This window comes from Podarcis pityusensis, assembly GCF_964106645.2.
Source record: "Podarcis pityusensis genome assembly, chromosome: 12".
Taxonomy (NCBI): domain Eukaryota; kingdom Metazoa; phylum Chordata; class Lepidosauria; order Squamata; family Lacertidae; genus Podarcis; species Podarcis pityusensis.
Genome location: NC_138037.1, coordinates 48,918,441 through 48,938,279, shown reverse-complemented (window position 1 = coordinate 48,938,279; position 19,839 = coordinate 48,918,441). Strand labels below are relative to the sequence as shown.

General features: G+C 38.6%; 1 protein-coding gene across 5 annotated transcripts in view; it reads left to right on the top strand.

Annotated features, from left to right (window-relative positions):
- Positions 1-19,839, top strand: part of ULK4 (unc-51 like kinase 4) — a 164,345-nt gene that overhangs the window by 86,519 nt on the left and 57,987 nt on the right. For all 5 annotated transcript variants that reach the window (XM_080975742.1, XM_080975744.1, XM_080975741.1 and 2 more), the window contains exons 33-34: positions 14,578-14,744; positions 15,759-15,857. In XM_080975742.1, the coding sequence (XP_080831868.1) occupies positions 14,578-14,744; positions 15,759-15,857 (266 nt within the window). The remainder of the gene's footprint in view (positions 1-14,577; positions 14,745-15,758; positions 15,858-19,839) is intronic.

The following is a 19,839-nucleotide window of genomic DNA, read 5'->3' as shown; positions in this document are numbered from 1 at the left end:
CCCTTTACCTTTACAACAGTTACAGAGTCAATAACTTTTTAAAAATTCCCCACAATTGCCCTATCTTAAGGAGAAGAGACTCTAGGCTTGTGGGAACTATTTTCCTTTTTACTAGAAACACAAGATCCACCAGTAAGAGTCAAGTGTAAAATAGTGACTGCGGTATATGAATAGAACTAAACTCATAGCCCATTAAAAAAAACCAAAAAACACTCCCAGGTTTTCCTCCAAGTTTTCTTTGGACTTCTCTGCACTTGAGTTTAATGTGTGTATCTGAAGCTGTTTGTGTTCCCATTTAAACAGCATCGTCTACATAATGTCCCACTCAAACAGTTTTAAAACATCATAAAAATTCTAACAGTTTAAAAGCATTCTCAGCCAATGACCTCGGGGTTGCCAGGTGGAACCCTCACAGGGATGTTATTCATATGTCTCTAGAGTGTTTGGTTTCTTTTTTTACTTAGATAAAGTTTTGTTGGTTTAACCCTCAGATTTTGTCTGATGTGCTGCTCTGTCTTGCTGCCAAGAAACTACATTTGAAAAGCAAATCAAAGAGCCTAGTTAATTTTTGCATTTCTTTCTTTCTTTTTGTTTAAGAATTTGTGTGCATTAGATGAAGGATATTATAGCATGACATCCGGTTTACCTGTTACACACATTGCATGATGCATCTTGTTTCTTGACTTTCTGAACTTTTAATGTTTGTCTGTTCACCTGCTCTTACAGCTATAACAAGGGGGGCACAGGACTTTATGCTTTCCCCATGCTGTTCAAAATGCACTTTTTTTCATCTTGAGCAACTCCTGATGTTTGAAGAGCAGGGGAAAGTTTTTTTAAAACTTTGTGAATCAGCGCTGAGAACTGTATTCAGCAATGTCCAAAAGCACACTGTCTCATCTGAAATTAGTCAAAGCCAAGAAGTCAAAGGTTACCAAAACACTTGGAGAAAATAAAAGAAATCATTTTAAATAGTACCACTGTGATTCTGTCTAGGAATTTTAGTTATCTAATTATTTAATTAATAAACTGCCTTTGAAGAGATTTAAATAAAATTGCATATCATCAGAGCCCAAAATATAAATGCTTTCTTATCATATAGAAAGATATGTAAGATAATTTATAATTTATTAAACAAAAGCTACCAGTCTACAATGCCATTTTCCATCTGCATGACAGTAACACACCAAGCCCAAAACAGCATCAAAAATTAATAAGTATGTTGCTAATTGGCACAAAAAAGATTGATGGAGATAGTTGGAATATATTTTAATTGCATGCAATACAATTCTAAGCATATCAACTCAGAATTAAGTTGCACTGAGTTCAATGGGAGGTATTTTTCAGTAAGTGTGCATAAGATTGAAATCTCAGTCACTCAGAAAAAAAAGTTTGTCTACTCCTTGCTTATTGACAAAGGCAATTTTGAATTGGGATATTAGTTAAGGGTACTTGATACCATTGCTACAGTGACTACACTTGTACCCTATGTAAAATGTTCCTCTACCAGAAACTGTACTGAATTTTGTGCACACAATAGAAGTTAAGATATGTTGCTTAGTGATTGTTATGTGAAGTAGCAACCTTATCAACAAGCCTACAATCCTTAACAACAACAACAACAACAACAATATATATATTTAATATCCCACCCATCTTACTGTGTTTCCCCAGCCACTCTGGGTGACTTTCAACATATATAAAAACACAACAAAGCATCAAACATTAAAAAACAAAATATCCTATACGAGCAACAAACAAACCAACAAATCAATAGAAACCAATAATAACAACAATAATGAGCATTGTATGTGGAGTTAAGCCTATGAATTTAATTAGTCACTTTTTAAAATCAACTAATACTTTAAAAACAAAGTTTTAAACAAAATATTTTGAAAACAGTGCAGCTTAAATGCAAATCAAAAAAGGGAAAGAAGGTCAAATTCCTCTTAATAATAAATAGTGGTATTAATCTTTTAATCAGTTGTTATTTTGGAAGGTGAAAGATGTAAATCAATGCAGGAATAGCCTGTTGGTGTCATTGATATTAAAGCAATGGAGAGAAGTTAACTCTAATGTGTTACTTTTTATCTTCAGAAATTGCTGCACAATAAACCATGAATTATAGGCTGTCCCTCTATTTTAGAGTTGCTGTACCTGCTGAATATTGGATACTAAAATAAAATTGAATTTCCAGAGTATCACCTAAATTGTCATAACCATCATGTGGCTTGAGAAGCGGTTGTGTAAACAAGCACCTTACACACATTACTGTGTTAAAGCTTCCAAAGGCAACTTTCAATAGAAATGACTTGTCACAGCTGTAAATACATGAAGAAGACCTTTAGTGAAATCACGAATGAGAGCTTGCAGCAGTTGTTACATCCAAGATTGCATTAAGAGAAAACAATAGGTCCTTAATGCATGGGCAGTTATTAAAAAGAGGATTAGGTCTGCAATAAACCTTGGTAGAAGACACTTAATAACTCATTTACACCTCATGAAAGAAAGATAATAGTAGTCAACCTTCACGGGTGAGGTCCTCTGTTAAATCTTGTAGTCCACTGCTTTGACTTTTAGTCAAATGTCAAGAGATTAATTAGATTTCAAATGTCTTTGTGCCTGTCGTATTCTTAAAGTCTGTTAAATCTTGCATCCTTACAGTGACTCCTCTGAGAGCAGCAATCCAGCATTAACGCTTTTAATCAAAAAAGGTCATGTGTCAGCCTTTTATATTTTTAATATATAATGGGCAATTTTCAAAAGGTTCTGAGATCCTGATAAGCCCCAAAGAGAGTACAGCATGCTTAAATGCTTGCAGGACCCTTCCTGTATGTATAGCTAATTTTATTACAAGTCCAGTCTCCAGAGTCAACTTTATTTTCTCTTCTGTCAGCCCTTACCCAACTCTTACGTTACACTGTCATTGTTGAATAGATCTTGAATCCTTCATGATTTCCTATACTTTCCATTTCCATCCATTAAGCACAACCTTCCCTTGAAATAATGTATACTATTTTGAATATCTTACATTAAGAATGTAATATTTTGTGGGCCACATTGTGAATGGATTTAAGGAAGAAGCAGTATCAGTTCAATAAAGTGCCTGATTAATATGCCGTTTGGTCCAGAATCATAGGGTTTTTTTCTTAAAGGAGTTCAAAAGTTGCAATGAAGAGACATAGAGTAACACAGAGGGCCATTAAATAGGTCGCTTTTGTAGTTATCTAATTGGGAGCAACTAAAGTGTTTTGCTTTTCCAGTAATTCCTGCTTTCCAGATGTTAATACTATTTTTAATACTATGTTGAGATTTTAAAAAAAGTTTTAATAGTTGAGCTCTTGACTGTTTGATCCTTCATCATGGCTTGGGCACAATCTGAACATGTTAATATCACATAGGTGATATGAAGTTTCTGACTGTGTCTCTTGTACCACAATCCTAGACCAGGCATATAAGTGGACAGTGTCTTTAGAGGGAGGGCTGTATCTCAGTGGCACAGAATGTGCTTTTCATGCAGAAGGTTCAAATATTAATTTCTGGAATCTTCAGTAGTTCTGGAAAAAAGATCATTTCTAAAACTGTGGAGAGGAGCTGGTATTCTCTTAAGTGCAGGCTTGGCCAAACTTGGCCCTCCAGCTGCTTTGGGACTACAACTCCCATCATCCCTAGCTAACAGGACCAGTGGTTAGGGATGATGGGAATTGTAGTCCCAAAACAGCTGGAGGGCCAAGTTTGACCATGCCTGGTTTAGTGGATGATACAGTGGAGTATGTGTGCATGCAGATATGCTTCTGTACACATGGTTTTGCTTTGTATGTGGCTGCCGCACATGCCAGTTGGAGAGTAACCATTATGAGTTTGAAAGAATAAATAATGGGAATATTTTTGTAGAAGTGTAGTTAAAGGTTATACGTTGGAATCTAATGTTGACAGTGCCACTGTGTAATGTGTCAGATATAATTATAAAAACTCTCAGAAGTCGCTGGAGAGTAAATTCAAAACGTGGTTCAAAAGTTATCTAGAACAATCCCTTGTAATACCTGATAGACAGCTTTTATGGTGATTTTTGTCCAAAATATACTCTAAATCCAAGATCCATGTGTCAGAGAGCAATTAAGGCTTGCATAAAACTTTGAAGATGAAAAGTGCTAAACATAGTAAGAATTAAGTACTGTTAATTACCATTCTGCCATTCCACCTAATATCTTTATTCTGTGATATTTAATTGGCTCTACTGGAATTAGCACGTTTTGTAAAGCATTGAACTCAAACCATCCTTTAGAAGGACAGTTCACTTCAGTAAGGAGAGGACTTTTTATCCCATTCTTGCATATTTCTTATTTGAATTTGGTTGTGCTCAATGCTTATGTCCTCAGAAAAGAAATGTTAGGGCTCAGCTATGTGTGGGAACAAGGGACGCGGGTGGCACTGTGGGTTAAACCACAGAGCCTAGGACTTGCTGATCAGAAGGTCGGCGGTTCGAATCCCCAGGATGGGATGAGCTCCCGTTGCTCGGTCCCTGCTCCTGCCAACCTAGCAGTTCGAAAGCACCTCAAAGTGCAAGTAGATAAATAGGTGGGAAGGTAAATGGGAAGCTAAACGGCGTTTCCGTGTGCTGCTCTGGTTCGCCAGAAGCGGCTTAGTCATGCTGGCCCCATGATCTGGAAGCTGTACGCCGGCTCCCTCGGCCTACAGAGCGAGATGAGCGCCGCAACCCCAGAGTCGGTCATGACTGGACCTAATGGTCAGGGGTCCCTTTACCTTTTTTATGTGTGGGAACACCGCCCTCTGATCTGGGAACCTCTTCCTGCTAATCCCCGTGTGCTGCTACTCAGTAGTGAGTGAAATGTACTCTGTACCTCAAAGGTGGGGACCTTTTTTTCAGTCTGAGGGCTGCATTCCCTTATGCGCATCCTTATGTGGGCAGGATGCCAGTGAAACGGAGGGTCAGGCAAAAAGTGGATGGAGCAGCAGGTGTGACTCTTGCTCTGTACACTCCAGCTACACAAAATTCAGACACATCATCATCAAATTTAATACCTTCCCTTTAGCAGTGGAACCAAGGACAGGTTACAACAATTTAAAGTTTAAAACAAACATTTAAAACAGATTATAATAACAGGAATAGGTGAGACCCGAAAGCACATCTCATGTGTCAAAGAACAGGGGTATAGATGTGAGTCTTCAGCATCTGCCAAAAGCTGTATAGTGTATAACCAGGTGCTCCTCTAGGGAAGGGAATTCCACAACTTTGGGGCTGCTCTCCTGGGCCACCTCCACCCCAAATCTCTGAGAGAGAGACAGAGCTACCAAAAGGGCCCCCTCTGCTGATCTTAACACCCTGAGAGGGTTTGTAGGGAAGGAGACAGTTTTTCAGATGTTTGGAACCTAAGTCATTTAGGACTTTAAAAACTAGCATAAGCATCTTGAATTGGGCCCAGAAAACTCTCACTGCAGGCAAGCAAGGGGCATTATTACAGATCAAAAACATGTTACAGCCAGGCAAAAGCCACTGAGGAGGGCACAGAGCAGGGGCAGTTGTATGAGGAGGTGTTGCCTAGGAAGAGAAAAGATATGGCCCACTAAGAGATGGTTTGGAGGTCCTGAGGTTCCTCATCCCTGCTGTAGCTTCTTGGGAGTACTTTGCTCTGTTTTTGCTCCGTATGTTCTAGGGTTCACCATTGTAATGGAAAATAAAGTAAAACCAGATTATGAGTTATTCTGGATTTCAGATAAAACACTGCTTTGTGCCCTTTGATTTCTAAAATCTGATCATGAATAAATATGCTGCAGTATAATAAATTGAGAATGTATATAATGTAAGGGTTAACTCTTTCCCCCCACCCTACTCCACTGAAATTTCCACAAATAAAATTCTCCCTCCTCAAAAGTAATGTGAGGAGGGGACATAGAAGTACAGTGGTACCTCAGGTTAAGTACTTAATTCGTTCCGGAGGTCCGTTCTTAACCTGAAACTGTTTTTAACCTGAAGCACCACTTTAGCTAATGGGGCCTCCTGCTGCTGCCGCGCCACCGGAGTACGATTTCTGTTCTCATCCTGAAGCAAAGTTCTTAACCTGAAGCACTATTTCTGGGTTAGCGGAGTCTGTAACCTGAAGCTTATGTAACCTGAGGTACCACTGTACCTGTCTGACAACTATGTTTACAAGTGTCTCCCAAAGTAGATGTTCATTGCCCTCCAGATGCCTCTGTGAATAATTAACATGTCAGAAATTTATGTTTTTTTCTATCCATAGAGCAAATTGTGTGTGCGTTTGAAGGGGCGTGTTAATCTAGACAATGGCACCTTGGCAGAAAGAGCAATATAAAACTTCAATACTGCTATCCCAATCTAATTCTTCTGCCTCCAGTTGCTATTAATTTATTTTTCAGATGCAGGGTATTATAATCACAAATCTCCTGCATTGTGTCTGTTTTGGCCCTCAAGAAGGTGGATGTGGCATTCCAAGCTAGCCTTATAGACAAAGGCACCACTTTGACCCATCAAGATAATAAAAGCTGGGGAGAGCCACTTTGAAGAATAATAAAGCACAGCTGAGGCACTGACATTTTGTCCATCAGTGAATGTACAAGAAGCATGATTTAAAAATTATTATACTATAATAATAACACCTGCTACTAAGCATTTCCCCATCAAAAGGAATACACATAGAGGTCATGTTAGTCTTCTATCTTTTCCTAAATATGAAATTGTGTAAGTATTACTAAGTGCTATGTTGTGATTAACATTAATTTGTGGTATTATTTTTAGGCCAATACTCTTGTAAATACAAAATTATTTAGGGAAAACCTCTTATGGGGCAGTGCCCCCAAAACAGCACAATGGACACCAAGTGCTGGCTGACCAAGAGGGGGAAATTGTACATTTTAAGGGTAATGGAATGGGGGGAATAATAAAAGAGGAGGGGACACAGGTATTAGAATGATTAAGAGAACCTTTATACCATAAAATTTGTTACAGAATCATAGAATTGTAGAGCTGGAAGGGACCACAAGGGTCATTTATTGCAACTCCCTGGAATGCAGGAATCTTAAGCCCAATATGGGGCTCTAACCTGTGACTGAGATTAAGAGTCTCATGCTCTACCAACTGAGCTCTGTTGCAGCTTCATGTACTGGTTGACACTGAGGAGCTGTTTTTTAAATGTCCCTGTGACAGAAGAGAGCTGCCTCTTGAAATCAGTGGAGAAAACTAAGATTTAAATGTAGCTGGGTTTAGGCATTTGTCCCCCGCCCCCATATTTAAAAGAACAAAAACAAAATGTAGACAAACCCAAAACAGCCCAATGAGGACTGTGCAAGCTCAGTGGGCACAGAATGTTGACTCAGTGTAGGAGCAGTGGAGAAAAATGTGGTGGGGGGTTAGGGAATGAATTGGAGTACTGAAACCAAAGAAGTACAGTGCAATGGTACTTCTTTGGTTCCAGCGCTCCAATTCATAACAAAGATTAGGCAAGAATACACACAGAGTTTGCATGTGGCATTTATAAGCAATAACAAAAAAAATTGCTGGCCTCCCATGCTTTTAAAAAAATTGATTTGTTGTTGTTGCTGCTTATAAACGCCACATGCGAACTCTGTGTGTATTCTTGCCTGATCTTTGTTATTATTCTAACAATACCTCACCATTCTGTGAATTCCTAGATTCATGAGCAGCTAAAATACACAGGACAGCTGCTTTATGCCATAGAGAAAGGAACCTGTCTAAGCAAAGTTGTTACACTGCAGAAGTCTTATTTTGTTGTCTTCAAAGTGGATGGCTTGGAAGGCTTGTTTCAGCGCTGCAAAAACAAAAAACGTCTGCTTCCCACCATCAGAACAACCCCCAGTCTTTTACTCTAGCTCAGGAAGGAAGATAGGAGGTAGCTAATCTAAGTACACCTTGCAGTTGGAGGGGATGAAGAAAGACAGAGGTTATTGCCAGAGTTTCACTGAGCTCTTCAAAGTGAGCCTAACTCTGGGGACCATGCCTGCTTTTTTCTCCAGCACCAAAGTTGAAGCTGTGGGAGGGAGCATGGGTTTGTCTGTACAAGTTCAATGACCAAACACCCAAGCCTGCAATCTTATATATGCTTACCTAGGAGTAAGTCCTATTGAATACAGTGGGATTTCTCAGTGGCCATGCATTAGTTGCACTGAAGGAGATAGGAATTCATGAAGCCCCACAACCACCTACTGAAGTTAATTATTTTTTTTTTCATTGAGTTAGATTGCAACACAGTATTTCAATCAAGTATGACTGGCTTTACTATACTAATAGTAAAATGTTCATATATAATGGTAGAGTAATATAAAACTCCAACACTTCTATCCCAATCTAATTATTCTCCCTCTAAAATATAATGAAAGAGTTAGTACTGTACATCATTTTGGAGTAGCAACTCCATCATGCATAAAAGACCCTATTGATAGAGTGGTAAATGGAGTACCAGCAATTATGAACAATGTAAGCAATGATTAAATGTATATCTGTAATTTTGCAAAAGGTGCAGATGAGAAAACTTATAAATGGACTCCATCTGCAGAGCAAACTAGGAACTATGGGTAACAGTACCTATGGTTACTTTAAACAGACCAGCTTGATAAACCATGGCTTGAAGATAATTGAATGAAAATTACCCATAGTATAACCACAGTTGGTTGTACTAGACAATACAACAAACCACAGTTAAATGAAAGCAAAAACAAGCTCTTCCAAACTCCTCATGGCCATGTGGGAGTAGGGGTAAGTTATGCATCCCAGGGACCAGGCTGGGACAGACTAAGGAACACCTGAGACTTCAGCTTTTACCACCCACCAGCTGATTTCTGTAGGCATTGGCTGAGTGAGTGAGTTCCCTAGTAGACCTAGCAGACTTTGGCTCTACCACCCATCAGTGAATGCAGCCTAACATATCTCACATGATTGTTCCAAGGATAAAAAGGATAGGGAGAGAATCAAATAGCCACCCCTGAGTTTGTTGGGGGAAGGACAGGATAAAAATGTATTAAAATAAATAAGATGCTAAAAAAGGATTAGAACTAGAAATATACCAGTTCTCTGTTTATTGTTAGTTTTTAATACTCACAGAGCCTCTTTTCCATTTGTAGGCTGTTTCCAATTAGACAAACACTGGGAAAGGAGGGGTACATTTCAAGAGGCCCAAATTTGTAGTATGCTTTGTAGCACCATTGTAAAAGCATGCTTCACTGAAGAAGCAAGTGTACCTGACAAGCATTACATTTTCCACCTTTGAAAGATTCAAGCCACGTGACAGTTCATAAATATTGCCATTATCTCTATTGGCCTCCTTAAGTACAACCTATCTGCTTTGAACAGTTCACTACAAGTCCTACAAGTCCCCAGTGCTGATTTGCAGGCACTGATAATTTGCATACTACAGCAGAAAACAAGCAATTAAAAGATAAAATATGCTGCATCATAAAATTCCTCAGTAAGCTTTACTAGGTTTTAATTATTTTCATATTTCACTAGTAACTGAAATATTAGGTTGAAGATCTTAGTACAGGCCTTTCCTTTTAATTCTTGGTAGATGAATTTCAGCAACTAAATTTGTAGGTCGGAGGCGGATTCTAAATATATTTTCATTACAGTACTTTAATTACAAAAGGGTGGAGGGAAAAAAATATTTACCCATCATACAAATAAAGATACCCCATTAAAATTGGAATTAACAAAATATGTGTTGTAAAATCAGACTAAGAGTTCTGAAGTGGAACCAGTGCCCATGTTGAATCACAGCATGAGACCTCAAGAATCAGTGTAAAGTTGTTTTAAAGTGGTAGCCATCAGGTGGCAGTGTTTTATAAATCACTATCTGAACATTATTATTTTTTTTGTGAAGGGCAGCATCAAAATCTCTAAATAAATAAATAACCAGCAGTTCTCCTAATTAATTTAGTAGATTCTATAAATTAATTAGGCAAGTTATAAAGGTCTGATTCTTCTTCATCATCTGCTCCAGTATAATTGCCAGCCTGTTTCATTGCATGAGTCAAGGTTCTATTGTTTTGCCAGAGGAAAACATAAAAATAATTCCAAGCAAAATCATTATAGCATGCCAAAAGGGAACTGTCTGCTTCTGAAAATCGCTGGCACTGAAAAAACGGCAACAGTAGCATAGTACCGTAAGCATCTGTGTCTTGCCATTTGCTGCCTGCTTGCACAAATATGTATCTCAACTTCAGTGTAAGAAAAATACTGTATTAATGTCAAAGCTGGGCAAAAACAAGTTATGTAGACTTTGTATTGCTGAAGCACTGCATAGGAGCCAACTCCCAGGGACTAAGATCTCTTTGCCCCCCCCCTTAAAATATTTGAGGGGGCTGGGTCCCCCCCAAAGTTGATGGGCATTGTTTAGGGAAGCTTTTAATGTTTAATAGGTTATTGTATATTGGTGTTCTGCTGGAAGCTGCCCGGAGTGGGCAGGGTATGAATAAATTCTTCTTCTTCTTCTTCTTCTTCTTCTTCTTCTTCTTCTTCTTCTTCTTCTTCTTCTTCTTCTTCTTCTGGCATGCATGCACAGCGTCTTGTGAACGATTCGATTTTATGAGGCGGGGCTCATCTGGGCCCTCCAATATTTTATTCAGCTTGGCACCCCTGAAACATTGAGTTTCTCAGCTGCGAAGCAAAGCAGCAAACCAAAGCCCTTTTCTCCAGCTTAGAGCTGCAGAGCGGGGCAGGGATCTTCCCTGAAGTTGTGTTGCATCCTCTGAAGCTCAGCACAGCTGTGGAGGATGATTCCCACCTGCCCAGCTCTGAGCTGGAGAAGGAGGCTAAGCTCCTTTCATCACTCCTGCCATAGCAAGAGTGACAAGCAGGGTTGCGCACCGCAACTTGATGTGGTGAGAGAGCATAATTGTAGTGGCCTTGCATAGGGAGCAAACCATAGTGCAAAGGGTCATCTGTCCACATTTGCAGATTTCTATTTGATAGGCACCACTTTCTGCTGGATTGTTTACTTCGGCTTACTGAATGTTCGCTTTGTAGAAAGAAACTGACTGATGACAGGTTTTGAGTAGTGCAGATATGTAATTATGTTTTTGCAGTTTCTTTTTGTAGGCAGTGGTGACATCACCTAAATATATCTATGTACAGTCTGTTATTTGTGCTGCATACTCTAAATGCTAACAGAAACAGTCTACAAAGAGAATGAAATCAAATAACAATTTTATTTAAATGCTGAGATTTTGCTTTAAGTAGGGGGGATGTCAAATATGTAAAAAAATAAAAAATGGGCCCATTGTGGAAATAATAAAATTTATATAACAGAAATGTTTAAGAATGGATTATGAATGTCCTGCCAGTGCACAATGGCTTCAAGTAACGTTTCTTATTTAACTACTTTATGAAACGAGTATGGTAAAATACTGAAACGTATCAGTTTTTAATAAATTAATGAATCATTTTGCAGTGCTTTGTCTAAATTTATGTATTCAGCGAGTCCTTAATGGTCTTTTCCTGCGAGCACTTAGCTCTGATTGTAGTGAGATTCTGATTATATATTGCACCTTTAAGAAGAATGTAATACTTGCAAAACCTAGTAACTTAGAGCAGGCTGAATTTGCCTGAAAAATATATAGTGAAATTAGTATGTGCTGATTTAATGACTTGGGATCCCCTTGCTTATGTTTTGAATGTTAATAGTTTGCCTTCTAGATACCAAACTTTATAATCTTCAGCTTTACTATCTTTATTCCCATGTATATAAACATCTTGCATTTTGAATACGGAGTGTGTGTATGTGTGTGTGTGTGTGTGTGTGTGTGTGTGTCTGAAGTGATTCATAAGTCACTTGCTAAAATGCCTGTTTGTCTTCTGAGCCTTATCTGTTTTCTGGTGATAGTATAAAAGGGCTAAGCTACATATGGATTTTATTTGATTTTGAGCCTCACAATGGATTCTCTGCTGGAAGTTTTATATTCGTAATGTTGCCGTCCAGCTCAGAGAATTCTTATTAATGCTTCAGCAGGTGCTCTGCTCACAGTCCAGTAAAATAAAGATAGGCTTGGTTTTTGAGGCTTCCTCAGTTTCTAATGACAACGTATTGAATCATTTGCTAGAGTCATATATCTCAGTTGCCCCATGTTGGCAAGAAAACTCATCTTTGCAGAAAAAAACAATCCTCCTCTTTCTTGTTGTTCTGGGAAGCCCTGGTTTGCCTTTGCATTCAGTAGTGGGCCTTGCCAAGCCAAAATGAATGCTTGTAGCAGCCAGAAGACACTGACTGCAGCTGTGTCCATAACTGAAGTTGGTTTTTAGTGTTATGTTTTCTTTTAGAAGGTCACAAGTTTGCAGGAGTATCTGCTTACGGGAAATTCAGTAAGCTAGTTAACTCTTGGATTGCTGGATTGAAGGAATCAGTCTAAGAAAAATGTTCAAGCTCTTCAGCATAATTCTTTCTTGGGGTTATTCCTCCACACTGTGGAGCCCAAGGGAGCAGAGTGATGCTGATTTATTTTTCAGTAATCATATGGTCTTACAATTCTTCTTCCTCATCTGGCATCTTGATTTTTATTACTAAAAAGTTTTACTAATTTAAAGTTGACATATCGCATGTCATTGTGTAAAGTTAACCCAACTTACCTTCATTATGCTACCTGCGGCCACTGGGTTTCCTGTAAATGTTGTGTTTAATCACAGTGAACTTCTAACATAAGGATAAACAATTATTCCATTTCTAATACTTACTATGATCCTAAACTTTTTTCAAGATGAGTACATAGAGCAAGTTTATTGTAAAAAGAAGAACAAGGCAAATTATTTTCCAAATTTATAGTAGTTAACAGGGATAGTGTGTTTGCAACTAAAAAATATGCAGTTATTTAACAGCATATTTCCCCCCTTTTTAAAATCTCATTCATACTAGCACAAAATGTCTGTTTCACTACAGTGAATAGACCAATAGAGGGGGGTTTTAGTATGTGGTTGGTCATGACTTAATGAATGTGGACTTTACATCAGCAATGGTTCCAGATAATTGAGAAGGCATTGCAAAATCAAGCATAGGATAGCATAGCCAAATTAGTTCTTCTCAAGGTAGACCCATTGAAACGAATGCATCATGTTAGTCATGTCCATTGATTTCAGTGGAACTAGCAGTACATGTGAAAAGGATCTTGGGGTCTTAGTGGAACACAAACTTAATCAATCAACGGTGTGATGCAGCAACAAAAAAAAGCCAATGCTGTTCTAAACTGCATCAGCAGAAGGCTAGTCCAGGCATAGGCAAACTTGGCCCTCCAGATGTTTTGGGACTACAACTCCCATCATCCCTGACCACTGGTCCTGTTAGCTAGGGATGATGGGAGTTGTAGTCCTAAAACATCTGGAGGGCCGAGTTTGCCTATGCCTGGGCTAGTGTCTCAATCAAGGGAAGTAATAGTACCACTCTATCCTGCCTTGGTCAGATCACACCTGGAATACTGTGTCCAGTTCTGAGTGCCACAATTTAAGAAGGATATTGACAAGTTGGAACATGTGTAGAACGGGATGACCAAGATTATTAAGGGTCTGGAAACCAAGCCTTGTGAGGAACAGTTGAGGGAGTTGGATATGTTTAGCCTGGAAGAGAGGAGACTGAGAGGAGATATGATAGCCATCTTCAGATATCTAAAGGGCTGTCACATAGGGGAGTGAGCAAGCCTGTTTTCTCCTGCTCCAGACAATGGACCTGAACCCATGGCTTCAAGTTACAAGAGAGAAGATTCCAACTAAGCATTTTTTCGTAGGTCCATATTTTGCCAAATGGGTGTTCAGCATTCTATGAGTATGTCTGCAGATATATATATATGCCAACAACTTATGTAATTTTATATTACTATCAATATATCAATCTGAAAATAATTGAATCAAATTTATTATCAGGCCACTGAAAACTAGTACCGTATTTTTTGCTCTATAAGACTCACTTTTTCCCTCCTAAAAAGTAAGGGGAAATGTGTGTGCGTCTTATGGAGCGAATGCAGGCTGCGCAGCTATCCCAGAAGCCAGAACAGCAAGAGGGATTGCTGCTTTCACTGCGCAGTGATCCCTCTTGCTGTTCTGGCTTCTGAGATTCAGAATATTTTTTTTCTTGTTTTCCTTCTCCCAAAACTAGGTGCGTCTTGTGGTCTGGTGCGTCTTATAGAGCGAAAAATACGGTAGTTCATGTGTATCAAAAAATAGAGTGTCTTTTAAAATTCAAAAAGCCATGATCATATCCTGCCCTACTCTTTCAGGTGCATGCATTCAGCTCTCAGCTATAAACAATGCATCTTCTCTTTTTATGTTGCAATCACAATTGCACAGATGAATATGATTCTTTACTGTCCCTCTGCCCTACTGTGTGAATGACTTCCTAGTTGGAATCCACTCTCTCAATTGTCAATTTGATACTAGGCTGCTTGTTCCCCTGCCCCCACCTTAAAGCCTGAGTTTTATATAAAGGAAAATGGGATAATAAATATCATTGATTATATGGAAATACATTATTCTGGTTAATATCCTTTTTCTACTATATACCTAATTTCTTTGCAAATACTGTGTTTATTCATTCTGTACGCTTGTCTGTTTAGGTCTGGTCCATCACATCTGTAATCTTCTAACAGAAACTGCAGCTGTTTGCTTGGATGCAGATGATAAAAGCAACATCAAGACAGCAAATACATTGCTTCTGTCCTTGCTTGATATTTTGCACCATATGCTGATCTACACTGCAAATATTGTCCGCCTGACACTACAGGTATATAATCTGTTTTCTGGTAGAATGAGGGTCATTGAGTATATTTTCTATTGTTATTGTTGAATTCCCCACTATATATACAAATGAAGTTGAATAGTTTAATCTAGTAAGTGAATGTCTACACCAGGGGTCAGCAAACTTTTTCAGCAGGGGCCCGGTCCACTGTCCCTCAGACATTGTGGGGGGCCAGACTATATTTTTTGTGGGGGGGATGAACGAATTCCTATGCCCCACAAATAACTCAGAGATGCATTTTAAATAAAAGCACACATTCTACTCATGTAAAAACACCAGGCAGGCCCCACAAATAACCCAGAGATGCATTTTAAATAAAAGGACACATTCCACTCATATAAAAACACACTGATTCCCAGACTGTCCACAGGCCAGATTTTAGATTGGGCCGGATCCAGCCCCCAGGCCTTAGTTTGCCTGCCCATGGTCTACACAGTTCCACTGACAATGGTTAATTAATTACATGGGAGTTAATTGAAGCTTTTCTGGCTTAAGTAGTAAGTACCCATAATGGGTTCTTTGATTTTTACCAGTCCCTTTATCCAAGACGATTTGAACCCTCATATATTTTGCATGTGTCAGAGACAGAAAAATCGTACATTTCTAGATAAGTACTGTTGACATCCATAAGGCTCAAGAGACAATGGATTGTACCTCCAGGGTGAAGTCAAACCTCTGCGTTTGCAACACCAAAGTGATCTCCCTGAGGTACAATCCTGGGCAGTGTCTGTGGAGGTCCTAGGCTGTTCCACAAATGGGGCTGCCACAATGAAAACCCCGTTCCAAGTTACTGTGGAGTAGACTTGTGATGTATACTCAGACAACTCTTCCCTTTCTAAAGTTGACTCACTCAAGGACATACCAATCAAATAAAAACAGATTTATTTTCAAAAATTAATGCTTTTCAAGGGAACCCTTGATCCTGAAATGACTGTGGTAGTGATATTTTTGATGTGTTCTTTCTAATATTGTGGTTAATTATACTTTTTTCTCATGAAGGCACAGAAATCTGGCACAGGAGGGGACACTCAAACCGCTGAGGACCTTCTGCTTATCAACAAACCCCTGACGGATCTAATTAGCTTGCTTATTCCATTGGTAAGAGCTTTATTATTTTCAGTTAGAATGATTGGAATGAATTATAGTTTATTTAGATCATCACCACCCCCATGTGAAAGGTTCAGATCAGGTTACAGGATGATTAAAAAATAATAATTCAGAAAATACATTTCCACTTTTAAAAAGTTGCCAATGCTGAGGAAGAAGAAGGGTTTGGATTTGATATCCCGCTTTATCACTACCCTAGGGACTCTCAAAGCGGCTAACAATCTCCTTTCCCTTCCTCCCTCACAACAAACACTCTGTGAGGTGAGTGGGGCTGAGAGACTTCAGAGAAGTGTGACTAGCCCAAGGTCACCCAGCAGCTGCAGGTGGAGGAGCGGAGACACAAACCCGGTTCACCAGATTATGAGTCTATCGCTCTTAACCACTACACCACACTGGAAGAAGATGAAGTTGCCCTCTTCAAATGTTCCTTAAAAGTATAGTCTTCTTTTCCTGTATTTTCCATTTGCTCCCATTCTCTTGGCCCTAACTAAGAAGAATGCCCTTACTGCCCCTTACCCATATCTTTTCCTGAGCTTGTAACTTTCATTCTCAGGATCAATATAGATGTTTCAATAGTTTTATCTTTACTTCAGATAAAGGATTGATTGCTGTCTGCACCTCCAACCATTTAGTCATTATCCATAGTTAACAGAAGCCCAGGGACACTGCAAGCCTATGGAAACCTTGACATTGATATGGGTAAACTTTGTGTCAAACACAAGTTGGACATCTTCTTTCAAGACTAACTTGCTTATTTTTTAAAATGCTAAGTATTAAAATTTAGCAAAACTCAGTTTCTTTAAATAATGCACGGAATAATGTCCTCGATGCATTTCTGGAAAAACTAACCAAAACAATAAACTCAGAGATAAAAATTTATTATTAAATATTTCAGAGCAAAATTTGTGCCTGCATACTTAAAGGTTTTGTTAGCTTTAGCTTTAAATAACGTAAAACAAAGATGATATAACTTATTTTAAAATGATCCTTTGAAGTTTAATAAGACTGTTAATTTTCCACACTGGTTCTTCCGTACCCGCTTATGTCAGATAACTAATTTGAACCATTCTTTTTATTCACAACTGTTTACATTCTTCAATTATTTATAAGTAACTTTTATCTATTATTTATAGCTAACTATTACATTACATTTCATACCGGGTCAGTTTTGATTAAGTGAGGGAAATTTGGTTGTGAAAAAACTCACTCAAGGTCTAGGAGCACCTGGAATGTCATACAATTCAGGAAGTGGGAGCAGAAACAGGGTTGTTGTGCAAGAAGAAAAACTGTTGGCTGGGAAGTTGAATGGGAAGTTGACCTAGAAATTGACCAGGGGAGTTAATGGCCAGATTTGAGTATTTAGTGTGGTAGCTTAGAATTGGGAAATCAAATATGAAATAGAATTAAAAGACAGGAGCCAATGAACAGGCCTCTAGCAGAGAAGGCTCTGAAAAAAGCAAGATACATTAGACAGAGAACTGAGAAACAGAGCCATGAGAGAAGGATAAAAATAGGAGGCAGACAGTTGAGGTAACCAAATGGTGCATTAGGTGGTAAATTGATGTACATTGTCATGTAATTTTTTTTTAAAAAAACAACAACACTAACATGTTGGGATATGATTACATGCTAGGAGAGGATATATTTGCTAGATATTATCTCTCCTTCCTTATGTTTGTGAGTTCAACAGAGTGCCATCCCTTTGCAGCTAAAAAGGGCAGCTTAGGCTTGTTTTAGCCTTTAGTTTAAGCAACCTAGGATGCTTTAAGGCACACTGGATTCTTCTGGTATTTCCCCCAACAACAGCAACAACAACAACAACAACAATTTATTTATGCCCTGCCCATCTGGCTGGGTTTCCCCAGCCACATTGGGCGGCTTCCAACAAAATATTAAAATACAATAGTCTGTTAAACATTAAAAGCTTCCCTAAACAGGGCTGCCTTCAGGTGTCTTCTAAAAGTCTGGTAGTTGTTTATCTCTTTGACATCTGGTGCCAGGGTGTTCCACAGGGTGGGTGCCACTACCGAGAAGGCCCTCTGCCTGGTTCCCTGTAACTTGGCTTCTCAGAGCGAGGAAACCGCCAGAAGGCCCTCGGCACTGGACCTCAGTCTTGTAGTAACTTTTACTTAGAATATATTTGTTGAGGAGTAACAGATACAGCAGCTTTGTTCAGCCAGGCTTAAAATGGTAATTCAGTTACAAAGACATACTTAAGTCTAGCTTCAGATGTAGTCTAGGCATAGTTCTCAGACTTAGCATGTGTTCTCACATTGCTGGCAGAGCAGAAAGAAATGGAAAGAATAAGATGGTGTGCCCGGGCAGGTAGGAGAATATATAGCCATGCCCTCCCTGTCAGGGCACAGTGAGAGTGTCTTTCACAGAGCTCTTTGGCAGGTTTACAGGAAAACTCTGTGAGCCTCAGCTCCTATCACATGCCTATCTAGAAAAACATGAATTGTTGGTTTGACTGCACTTTAAATATCCCCACACAATAAGAGCATTACAGTGCAGTTGGAGATGTGTGTTCTAATTCATACTTTCAACCATAAAACAAATCAAAATGCACATGAGGCAGGGAATCCCAAAAATTAAATACCACCAATTGCAGCTGGATCAGAGCACAGTTTATGGAGTGGGAGTCACAGGAACTATGTTGGCCACTAATGTTGGAGTTAGGCGGGTTACTCTGCTCTCCCCTTGGGTAACAGTTGTAACTAGCAGTGGGCGAATATCTCTACACTCAATTTAGATCAGGACAGGCAAGTTTACAAAATATTTCATCATGTACGTGAGCTGCGTGGAAAAGAAAAAATGCAGAGGAATAGAAAGCTACAAGATTAAAACATGCATGTGCACACGCACTCACACCAGTAATTTTTTTTTTTTAAAGGAAATAGGTAGTGCATTTGTGGTGTTTTGAGTAAAAAAAGACAATTAGAAATCAAGGATGAAACTTGAATGTTTCCTAAATAAATACGGAGGCATAACAAGTAAATGTTCGGATGCAGGTCTCCAATATAAATTTGTATGAACATTGCATAATTTCAGAAAGATTTTTTGAGAAAGCGATGCTAATAAAGTGTTTTTTGTTTTTTAGAGGAGGGAGATCTTTGGAAGCCAATAAACAATATTGTTAAGATATTTTAGTCTTTATGGGTTGTAGCCACCTAAGTTCTATTCAGAATAGATCCACTGAAATTAATTTCAATGTGTCTATGCTGAGTATGACTAATGTTGGATACAACCTTATGTGTCTTCTAATAAGTGAGATGAAATAAAAAAATTAACAAATTTAATAATACTGATGAAAATTTGCTTTTCCGTTTTGCCTATATTTGTTGAATGATCATTCTCATAACTTGCAGCAGCCCATCTGTTACAGTTTGTTCTGTTGTCATATTTCTGATGTAACAAACATCTATCTGTTCTAATAAGCTCTCTTTGTGCATAACCTCATTAATGTGCTGAAATAGACTTCCCTCTGGCTATTAGATGCATTATCAACTCGTATCTGTGCAAAAACTGCTGCTTCAGCTCAAGTACTCATACACCTTTCTTGCAAGAGTTTGCAATTCATGAATGCTGTGTAACTGAGGCCAAAACAAAAGGATCCTCTGACAATTACTAAATTTCTGTTTTAGTCAGAGGGGAGAATTATCTTCCATTCTGTATTTACATCAACATATGTTCTGCTCTTTTTCTGTTATAGAAATCAATGAGGTTTCCAGGCATCAATCAGTCCCAAACCTGTTTTTTCCCCCCCAAAGGGGTTATTTCAAAATGTACCTACAGACCATGCTGTGGGACCCTTTCTATATACAGTATATATTTCCAGTGCAGTATATAAGGGGAAATTATAATTATTTTATTGTAATAATATAGCTCCCATATTATTAATTTTGTTCAGATGCTGTACACACATGCTCTGTGGAATTATTTTTTCTTTATTCTCTCCCTTTTCTTGTGCTAT